General features: G+C 33.2%; 1 protein-coding gene across 2 annotated transcripts in view; it reads left to right on the forward strand.

The window, feature by feature from the left end:
* The window catches only part of LOC130902314 (E3 ubiquitin-protein ligase MYCBP2), a 167,842-nt gene that overhangs the window by 21,200 nt on the left and 134,780 nt on the right, over positions 1 to 11,862 (forward strand). For both annotated transcript variants that reach the window (XM_057814371.1, XM_057814372.1), the window contains exons 16-24: positions 3,417 to 3,608; positions 3,667 to 3,873; positions 6,475 to 6,615; positions 6,788 to 6,966; positions 7,492 to 7,726; positions 7,837 to 8,054; positions 8,141 to 8,338; positions 9,478 to 9,734; positions 10,063 to 10,204. In XM_057814371.1, coding sequence (XP_057670354.1) covers positions 3,417 to 3,608; positions 3,667 to 3,873; positions 6,475 to 6,615; positions 6,788 to 6,966; positions 7,492 to 7,726; positions 7,837 to 8,054; positions 8,141 to 8,338; positions 9,478 to 9,734; positions 10,063 to 10,204 — 1,769 coding nt within the window. The remainder of the gene's footprint in view (positions 1 to 3,416; positions 3,609 to 3,666; positions 3,874 to 6,474; positions 6,616 to 6,787; positions 6,967 to 7,491; positions 7,727 to 7,836; positions 8,055 to 8,140; positions 8,339 to 9,477; positions 9,735 to 10,062; positions 10,205 to 11,862) is intronic.

An 11,862-nucleotide genomic window follows, 5' to 3' on the forward strand; every position in this document is an offset into this window, starting at 1 on the left:
AAGTTTTTTGAACAAATATGGGAGCAGTACTACTAGAAACCAACTTCAGATTCATATGGCGCCAAGAAATAACAACTATTATTATAACTTGTTCTACAGGGTCCAGCTAGTTATACATAACATATAATCTAGGAGAGTTGTATGAGAAGCTTCCGACTTCCAACATGAAGATGTGAACACTACGGGTCAAAAGTTATTGCCCACCCCGTAATCCATTCATTAACTTTCAAAAAAATACACCAACAAATTTGTCGTTCATATTGTCAAGAGAAGGTTGAAACGTCGTCTTACAAATCAAAAAATCTGTATCCGTTGTTTACTTTATACGATTAGTGTTTAATGTTAATGAGTGCGACACGTTAAAACTTGCAAATACCGACCAAGCCATCTATTTGTGTATACTAATTTTTTTCGTTCTCTCAAGCTAAGAGGTTTTAATTTTAAAATGAGTAAACCAAGAAACTATCGGTTGAAACTTGCGCATTAATCGTAAGTGTTCATAGTCTAGGTAGAAAAACCACAACCACCGAAGATAAACTTACTATATTGATAAATATGATCGACGACTCAGCGGTCCAGAGATAACAGCTCAGTTCAACGAATATGGGAGAACTTCTAAATCTCTAAAGGAGATTGAGAGAAGCTGGCCTTTTTGGAAGGATGATAATGAAGGAACCTCTTTTAAAATAAAATTGAGAGGTTGTAGTGGGCCAAAGAGCATATAAATTAGACGCGTGAAGCGTAGGAGAGAGTTGTATGGAGTGATAAGCCAAAGTTTGAAGTTTTTGGGTCTAAGAGAAGAATGTCAATGGAAAAACGGATGTTAAATCTATGTGTAAACCCGATAAGGGCGACTACAGGAAAATGTAGTGTGTTCTGGCCAGGGCTTGATCATCGAAACATTTATCTTGACCGACCTCAACCTTATTAAGATGTTGTGAGGCAAATTGGACAGGAAGGTTAGAAAGTATTGTCCTATTTCTACTTCACATCTTAGGGTGGGTAAAAACGTTCGAAGCACTCACTTAGTTTTTGTTTGACAATCGTATAAGTGAGTCGTTGTGAATATTTTCAATAATGGCCATCAGAATACAGTTGATAGGAGTCAGATGAGATCAGCGATGAATCAGAAGTAAGGTGAAGTGAATGATTATCTAAGCATGAATATGGCAAACATCAACAGTGATAATAATGCGCGAATACCAGAAGATATTGGTAATGGAAACTGAAACCAGGTGGATTGGTCTTCCCTTCATTTGGATATTATGTGCACGGGATCAGAATAGCATATTTACCACAAATGCATATATCGTGAGCATCCAAATGATCACTGATCTTTATCAACGTTTTTTAGATGAAGTAATTGTTGATTTTATAGTTTTGGAGGCAAATAGAAAGGCGACTCAGACCTAGCAAAATTTTAGAAGTAAATCACGTATAATGAAAATTATTCTCACAAATAAGAAATAGATTAAAAAGTTTTCTGGTTTAGTTATAATTAGGGGCTTAGTAAAATATCCGGAAATTTCTGGTTATTTGCGAAACGACATTTTTCACTTATCCACTTTGCAGATAATTAGACTGTGAACCCGAATGGCAAACTATACAGGGTGTCCCACGACGAGTTAAAACTATCTGTATATGGCAAAATACTTGAAGTAAAATCATCAATTTTTTACGTTTGGGTCTTCGGATACGATCTTTATATCTAAAATAGTCGGCTATATAACTTTGTTATTTAGAATAGAACACACTGTATACTAGTACATTTTTGAAATCTACGTGAAATTTTAGTATACTTTTGTCTAAAAACTTTTTTGAAAAATGCATACTTTTTGAGTTATTAATTTTTTTGTAAAAAATTTTACCGTTGTTATAAATTATTTTTTTACAAGGATACCCTTAAAGATATGAAAATGGTTTTTATTCGGTTGCTTTTAGCAAGATCAGATGTATTTGAATCTATGTTGAAAAATGTTTCATTTTATACAGGATGTGTATAAAAAGTGTTCAAAGTTTAATTTTATAAATATCAAATTTCTTGTTTTTTTTTTTAAATAGAACCACCCGGTTTTTTCTACTTTAATGCATTCAGGGATAAAAAATAAGGCAAATTCATGTATACTTTTCTATACCTAAACCTAATCGTTTTCAAGATATTAAATGTTTTTAGAGATGCACGTGTAGTCTAAATTTTATTTTGATCCGTTGATACAAGCACTAAGAAAAAAAAAGTATTTATCTTGTCAAAGTTTGTAAAAAAAATCAAATCAAATTGTATTTACTAATCCTATTCCAACTTTTATTGGTTTCCGAGATATTTGAGGTTATTGTATTTTTGAACAAGTTTTAATTTTTTATGTATTATTTTAGTAGGCTTTGTAATAAATGACACTTATTAAACTGTCATTACGTTGTAGTGTATATGTTCTTGTAACAATTTTGTCACATTCACCATGTATTAAAAGCAAATTTACATAATCTTCCTTATTAAATTGAAAACGAGCCATTTGAACGATTTTCGAAGGTATCAACAATTGACTAATGACAGTTAGAACAGGTGGAACCGGAAATAGGCCATCTTTGAAAATATTTCAGTTAAAAAGATCGTATCCGAGAACCCAAACGTAGAAATTTTCATGATTTTACTATAAATATTTTGCCATATATAGATAGTTTTAATTCGTCGTGGGACACCCTGTATAGTCAAGAATATATTAAAGTGTCAGCTGTAACTCCCTGATGAAGTTATTTAGTTGTTTCTGGAACAATTTTAGCTTAAGGAAGACAATGATCCTATTCCCAGGTCGTTTCGTCTTTAGGTTATAAGACATTTCAAATTAACGCCATCTGTTACATCTTGATTGGAGAAGTTGGATTAAAAGTTATTGTTGCAATAATTACTGACACAAGAGATCAACTAACCATCTAGCAGGACTCAGCACGGCTTAGGAAAGACATGTGAGACATTTTCAAAGCTTTCCAAGACTTGGAATTGGTAGAATTGGTCGACCAGATCTCTCGCTTTTTGAATTTTCAAAATTCAAAATTTTACGATGCCCCGCCTGCAAATCTTGCAGAAATACGAGAGAAAATTGTACAAGAATGTCAATTACTTATATCGGAAGTATTTGCGAATATAAGGAAGCATATTGTATCATTTTATTGTGTCTTTTCTTTTATCATTCATTTGTGTTATTGCTAAGGTTCAACAAAAAAATTAGTAGAATGTAAAATATCTTCAATCATTCCATAAATAAAAAAGTGTGTGTAGGGGAATAAATTACCTTTCAAATGATATGTCACTTGGCCAGTGAATTGAAACTCAGCTTGAAACTTGTTGCAAGTAAATATGAAATCGTTTTTATTAGGAACAATCACTTAACATTTTTGATACTATATGGAAATATTTTCAGATTGAATCACTTTCAAATATTTCATGGCAATGGAGTGACGTTTTGGAATGCTTAATCAATCTAGCATCCAATTCGGTGGTTAGATGTTTGCAAAAGAGTACGGTATCTTATTCATCAGACCTTTCTAAATTTTGTTGTCATTTACTTGCGAGAGTTTTAGCTGAGCTTGTGCATCAATGTAGTTCGTCTGAGGTAAGTCTTTATTTTAATGTTAAAATTGATGGTACATTCTATTGATGGTCGTTTTTAGGAAGACCTGCAAGGTACATATGGCCGAACGTTACACATGACTCCTTCTCGTTTTACAAGAACGAATCAATCAAGAACTTGGAATACTGGAAACGGCTCCCCCGACGCGATTTGTTTCCAAGTTGACCGGCCAGGAATTTCCATACTTGGAGTTGGGGTTTACGGAGGTATTGGACATTATGAGTATGAACTGGAACTCTTGGAAGATGTGAGTGAATTTTCCATTTTTAATCAACCGAATTTTCAAAAACGTATGTAGTAGAAATAACGATAAATTTCACCAGAAAAAGTTTTTGCAGATTTCAAAAAACTCACATTTTTGCCCACATATATTGTGATGTTATGAAAGAAAACAAAATAATATTGCCCAGACGGGATCCAATTATTTTGGAATGAAACTCAAAATAAATTTTCTTACATAAGTTTTCTCAAATGTTCTGATTCGACGAATGCTTGTACTTAGATAAGATTCATACAAAAGAGCGAGATTTTTAATAAATCACCACCACCGGAAAATAAAAATGGATATTGCGGGTGTAGATCTTAGAAAAACGAGTTGCAAAAAGATACAAAATAAAAGACAGTATGATTTAGATGTAGAAAAAAGGTCAAGCAGATCGTGGATCCGTTCCTCCAAATACCTAGCAACCTCCTCCAAAAACATTAACTATTCCCAGCACATCTTTAATGTCAATCAATATAAACAACTTGGTTTAAGTATGTGATAGAATAGGAGTTTTAGAGAGAGCTGCAGAAATATTGTCAATGCGGTTCTCTGGGATAATTACTCAAGAGGAAAAGCTCAAAATTATAGATAGAAGTAATAAGATAAAAATATCAAAACAACTTAGTCAGAAATGATATTGATGGAATTTGTTTTGATGATCTGAAAGGATAAAACCATTACATATGAGACTATTGAATAAAAAAGATGTGATGTAATGTGATTAAGAAGCATTCAAATATTCAGGACACGTTTATCCCAGAGCTGGAACCTTTGGATATATTATATTATCTCTGATGATTTCCCTGGTAGTTATTATTGACTATGGTGAATATAGGATGACAAACCGGAGCAATAGCGCAGCTTGTAAGTAAGTTTTTAGATCATTCAACAACAGAGCTAAGAGATTTTTCTGGAGAAATTTCTCACTCGATTTATCAAAAAGAAATCCAGGACACTTGGCCCATTCTAGATGAATTACTTGTGCTAATCGAGTTTTGAGTTTGTATTCAGCAACCTTCAATAAATATCCGAAAAACATTTTGATACAACTTAGTCAAAACTTCCTTGCTTATTGGTGATTATGGTCTATGCATCGACTTGGTTTTGTATTAAAATGAAACCATCTTGCTTAAATGGCTCTAATCATTTATTAGGAATGGCCCAAGGATCTAGTTTTTCCATGATCTTAGATCTCACAGATCCGATAATAGAAAGAAATGGATATTTCTTACACCTGAAGAATATATTGCTTTGTATGCTAAATGATATTCACGTCATCTTCGAGATTTAGCTTTGAGTCAAGAAATCAAATTACGCATAAAAGTATTTACTGTACCTAAAATAAATTTGTTCAATTTCTTACATCTTATTTCTTAAACCTTTTAATAAGTTTATGTTTATTATTGATTAGAGAGAAAATTAATTTTTCTTATTAGAACAAAGTTCTAGTTTGATTTTATTCTTATTTTGATATTCATGATGAAGGTGATCTATTGATTAATATAAATAAAAAATTGTCAGTGTCTATATCATATTTTGGTAGAGTTAAAATTAGTCGAAAATTTTTAGTTATTTTGTAAAAATGTAACATTTAGAAACTTAAAATAAATTTTGTAGTTATCACATATGATGATTGGTTGACAGCATTTTGAACTAAGTGAATGGCTTCATTTTGAACTAAGCGAATAGCCCATTTTAGCAAGCACACAAACGATGTTCTATATGGATTCTGTTTCCATGTCACACATAAGCTGTAGAGAGAATGATAGAGAAAGTGTCTTAGACATCACCTGCTTTTACAGGCAAAATTGAAATCTTCAAAATTTAATGGAACCATTTAAATGATTTGAAATGGTTGGAGGGGTGATAGAATGTAGAGGGTTCTGGGTAGATCACTATTTCTGTAAATGTTGCGAACTACCAAAAGATTGATACAATTCAACCGATTTTCTAATGCAAATGACTTACTCTATCGATGTAACTATAAGAAATAGTGTTTATGAATGGAACATTTTGGTTCTTGGTACATTTTTTCCGTTTTACCATAGCATATAAGCTGTTGAAATACGCCTGCCGTGTAGCAGTTCGGTTGTTATAAGTACGCTTGGCAAAGCAGGTTTAAGTTTAGTTGATTGAACTTGAAAATTGCTTCACTTCATTAAAGACTATAAATGTTTATATGATAATATCCTTAAGTTATAATCCAACAAATATTTGGGCAGCTATTGGAAAAGAGACGTTGCGCAGCTTCGAGCGTCAACTTTTTCACATGCAAACCAAAAATTTAGATTTGTGCTGGGCATAATTTCAATCTGCGTTCTATGCAAAGTGTACAGACGCTTAACTAGAAACATAGAGCAAACAAAAATCAACTTGTTACAAACAAAACATAGTACCGATAAAATACATACCTTCTCATCTTGACTTATGAAAAAAGTTCTTTTTGAGTTGCGATTGATCAGATAGTGCTTAGAATAATAAGTATAATTCACAAAAAAGCATGGAAATATAAATGAAATATTAATTTCTTGACTATCTCTACCTTGGATGGAAATTCAAAGTGATAATTCATGTTATTTTCAGACAACATCCCTCAATACCGTAGACAGCCATGCTCATTCTCATCGATGGAATAGCTTGGAAATTACCAGGGGATCATTTGGTCCTGAGGATTTTCCTCCAGATATTATTGAAATTAAATTTGATCGCGCCATAGCTATTAAGGTTAGTTACAAATAAACAATTAATATGAATCATTCTGAAACTAAAAATCTTTTGTATTCTAATTCATTCTTGTCATTTTATCATGAAATGATCATAATAAAACGTGAATCTAGTTTCTAATCTAATGTAGAAGTTGTTTACTTTTGTTATTTTCGATGGTTTTTCCATATAGGAAAATATTAAATATGCTATCAGACTTAGAAACCATGGTGGAAGAACAAACAATGGAGACGGAGGATTGAATTCAGTGAAAGGATCTGATAATACAATTTTCACATTTTCTACTTGTTCTTTAAGTTTTAATGGCACTACACTCACCAGAGGACAGATTCCTATCATTTTATATTATAGGTAAGTTGAAATCAGTTTATAACTAATTTCGTTTTGAAATTATGTTTCAAAGAAAGTATCATGGTATAGCGTACTCCAAGAAAAGACAAGAAGAGAGTAGAAGGTGTAGCTTGTATAAATATTTCTAACGAAAGGAAAATGCAAAAAGTACAAAAGTCTTCTTAGAAATCGAATAACAGTATTAAGCAAGAGATTTGTCCACTTAGTAAAACAGCTCTCAGAAGTATTGTTACAATTGAGGATGATATCTATTCAGATTTTTCCAAGGCTTTGATTGCTTGGATCATAGCATTTTTCTCACTAAGCTATCCAACATTGTCTTAACCGATTCATTTACCAATTTTTTTATGTCATACTATACGGATAGAAAACAGTTACTTACCTTGGTTTTAAGTCCTTAGCAATTAACGCAACTCCTGGAGTGCTCTAGGGCTCAGCTCTTGGGGCATTATATTTTCAATATTTTCATCTTATTATTATCATTTTTTGTTATAATCCACTTTATAACTATTAATTATTTTTTAGTAATCTTCTCGAAAGTGGGAGAGCTGCTACAACAAAGCTAGAACAGCAGGCACGTGTAGCAGCATTATCGATGACTAGTGCGATCATCCAAAAGGCAAGCAATTTACTTGTATCAGCGAGAGAGAAAGTAGAGGAAGTTCCTGCTGCAGACATTCTTAGTAAATCTTGTATAGTAACTACCCTACTTCCTTTAGTATTGGCACATATAAGTCCCTTGGTAACCAGCGATTCAAAAGTGAGTTATATCTGATTCCTAATCAATTTTTAATAAAATAATCTCAAATTATATTTATTCCGCGTAGCAGTGTCGTAATAGTTTAGTAAAAATCACATGTTTCGTTTCAGAGTGCAGTACATATATTGAATTTGATCCAAGAGCTGCTTCCCCACGTGGCAGCACTTAATTTGATGGGAACGTCAAGTGTTACAATGAAGTCTGCGTCGACTTTAAGTTCTTCTTCAAATCACGATAGTTTAGACCACAAAATCGAAACTACTAGCCATCATTACACTCTCGTTGAAAGCGAACATCCTTACAAACCAGCTACTGTATCTAATTACAGGTAAATACGATAGTTTGAATATGTACGCTTAATAAAACGTTGACGCATAATTTAGATGTTAAATTTATTAATGATTAAATTTTTAGAGTACTGTTTCCGGATAGCGTTAAATGGATGAGCTTAGAATTCGATCCAGCTTGTTCCACCGTTCAACCCGAAGATTCTCTGCAATTGTTCGTACCTGCTCTGGACTTTCAGAAGGATAAAAATCAAGTTATGTATGTGGAAGACGGTGATTCGCCACCAATGCCGTATTGGCCCGTCCTACATAAGTTCAGTGGAAGGTAAAATTATTTAAATTACATACTGTAATGTTCATTTCTTACTACTAGGTGTCCCAAAACAAAGTTCACATTTAGAAAATAATTTTAAGAAAAGAGTTCATTGGAAAAGTTTCCTGAAGATGTATTCTCCGTGATGACTGCTACTCCGTGACGGATATTTTCTTTTAATTGTGCCAGGAAAGTCGGTTTGTTAGCGTTAACCATAGATTTGGCATAAACCCACCGGAAAAAGTCCATAGGTATTAAATTTGGAGTGCGCGGAGGCCAATTTGTGTCACCTCTTCTGAAGATCAATTTGCCAGAACTCGTAGCACAGATCTAGTGGTGTGCGAAGTTGCTCCGTCCTACTCGAATCAAGTTCTATACAACTAGTTTTGCAGTTCAAACATGAAAAAGTCGTCTAGTATCTGCATATAATGCTCTGAATTTACTGAAACTGTACATCCACTTTCATTTTCAAGAAAGTAAGGCACTACAACTCCTTGTTCTGACATCGCAACCGGTTACTCTTGGTGAACGTAGGGATTTTTGATGTTTGTGTTTCGGATGGGTTGCACTCCAGTACCGGAAACTTTGTTTGTTGACGTGTCCATTAAGATGAAAATGAGCTTCATCTGAAAACAAGATGTTGGTAAACGTTGTAAAGCGCTCAATTATCTGGCTTGCGAAGTCCAGCATTTGAACAGCAAACTGAGGTTTCAATTCATGCACCAATTGAATGTTGTGAAGGTACAACTCAAAATATTTGTGTAAAATGCACGTTTAGAACAACAGCATGCTTCCGAATAGACAAGTCAGGCTCGTCACGACCACAGGATATGAAAAACGGAGTATCTGACTGGAACAAACAGGTGCAGAATAGAAAGAAATGTAGAATAATAATTGAAGTTACAAAAACATCGCAAAAATTGAGGCGATGAAATGTGTTTTGACCTTCCACAAAATACAGGCTCAAAATATCCCAATTTGAGCAGCTACCTTCAAAAATTTATGAAAAATTTATGAAGCTTGAAGAAACATTTCAAAACGAAAATATTCTAAAGAAATGTATCTTTGTAAATTTTTTCGGCATTTCTATGATTATAAATCAATCCATATTTTTTCTTGATTATAAATATTCAAAAGATATTTTGTTTTAGATTGCAGTGGCCTACAAATTCCGTCATACTTCCTGGACACGAAGTCATCTTTTCTCTAGAAACTGCTTCTGATTATCTGAAAGATGAACGTCTGTCTGCTTATGGCTTCAAATGTTTGGTGATCGGTTACGAATGGCCACAGGATAGTAATCAATCCCAGAATGATTTGAAACATTTGGAAGCTGAATTGGCGTTTCTGGGTGGAATGTGTGCTGCCAGTTTGATGAAAAAAGATATTTTGTTTCCCATTAATGGCGGTATGTTGTTGTATTATCTAAAAAAATTTTCATTTTGTGTGGCATTCAGTATTTAAAGATACACAATTTTCAATAGAAATTCATGTTTTTCCCAATAGAATCGCCCTTATTTCTGGATAAAAAATATACTACAATTTCATTCATCTTGACATCAATTTTAGAACTTTTTCTATTTTATAACGAACGATTTCTTCAGTATTTGCACTTTTATTGAATGCGGCGTGTCTTCTTCTTCTTCTTAGCGTGCCGTATCAAAGACTGCATCGTTTATATGCATGGCAGTCCACGGTATCTTGAGCGTCTCCTAGTGATTAAAATAATTTTACAGACGAAGCTGATGTCGACATAGAGGCAGCAGAAAATGTAGCGATGGAAATATTCTCGCACCACGGACCATTACTTTCGAAAGGTCTTGCCCTTACTTCACCACCTACAGTACAACAAGCTTTAGATGGATTGCTGCCATATAGGTAAGTTTTTGAACTATTTTTTTGTGGTTTTTTGTTCTTATGTACATAAACAGTGAATGGTTGGAATGCGCAGAAGTTTTTGACGTGACGTGACGAAGCACCTCAGCAGATGTTTACAAATGATCTGAAGAAGACTTCCTATATTAAAACAGAGAGTAGGTACGTAATAGAAGAAAAGATAAGATCATCAATTCTTGTATTGAGTTAACCAGAAGTATATTACTGTTGCGTACAAAATATCCGTGTATAGTAACCCCAAATCAAGCAAGTTCTGAGTTACTCCCACGTAAGCTGGGTTCATCTAAGTTTCAAAAATTATTATATTCCATTAGAATAAACAATGTTGTACAAATCATTTAACCTTAAGCATCCAACGAAAAATGATTTCTTTGGTAATTGGCAAATATTTTTGCAAACTATTCCGCTCGTACCAAAAATAAATTGTGTAATAATTTTGATATTTTCAAACAACGTAACTACGAATATGATCAGTTAGATAGAGTGACAATTACAAGTTGCGAAGGTGAGATTTTGAAATACTTGGTATCAAATATAAAAAAAATCAATGGTAGTGATTATAAGCAGCGTGTAGGTGAATCTACATTGAACAACACTGCCAAATTTGACCTTTAGAATAAAGAATTATGTTTTTGCAATAATTAGACACTCCAGAGAAACTCCAAAAAAAATGTTTCATATAGTTGCGGTATATCTTGAAGATGTAGGGGAGTAGTTTGTTCCACGTTATATTTTTTTAAGGAAAATAGTATGGGACGAAAATTATAATCATGACCATTCCTTTTCTATCCTTGCTTCCTCATGACGAAGCTTTGTAGTAATTTTCAATATATTTTGAAATTTATTGAAAATTTGGTCACTACATCAGATATCAGAGGCCGTACACTGTTTCTCATTGTTTAAAAATGATAAAACTTTCTTGAAGAATGTGATGAAAAAAGAAATTTTGTCTGCTTTGTGATTTATTCTAAAGTATTTTATGTTTGGCAGCCCATGACTCAAGATTCGTTCAATGGTTGGTGGTTTTTTTTGTATTTTGTCTATTTTGTAAAAGAAAAATGCAGACTAAACATCTTCCAGAGATGACAAAAACAATGACTTGTTTTGAAATTCGATTAAAGAAGATTGTCTACTTTGGGAATGCTGCCTGCTGATAACACACTTTCTTAATATATAGAGTGTCCCATTAATAACTTCGTGTTGTAATGTTCATTTTGATTAGTAAATAATCGTACATAAAGAAAGCCTTAATATTCAGCGTTCATCGGTATTGATAGTTTGTTAATCTGGAATGATTTAGAAGTAAGAACTGTTTGTGACGGGATTTGATAATTGTCCTTTGTTTAATCATCACAAGTAACTACGTCTAATGAAACGACCATATTTCGGCGGAGCAAGGAACTATTTACATACCTTTTCTCGACGTTTCCATTGAATCTTGATTGATTCGTGTGGCTTTTCTTGTAACCTCAATATTCCACGCAGGTGGATCATATGAGCGCGAACGATCTTTAAACGTATTAACACGATTAGGGTCTTCCTCTTCAATTTCATATATTTGACTTACTGCAACGGCTTCTTTTAATTTCTGTTTCCATTAATTAGTCAACAAAAATACGAATTTCATATTTATCGCACTC

Source organism: Diorhabda carinulata, chromosome X, assembly GCF_026250575.1.
Source record: "Diorhabda carinulata isolate Delta chromosome X, icDioCari1.1, whole genome shotgun sequence".
Classification (NCBI taxonomy): domain Eukaryota; kingdom Metazoa; phylum Arthropoda; class Insecta; order Coleoptera; family Chrysomelidae; genus Diorhabda; species Diorhabda carinulata.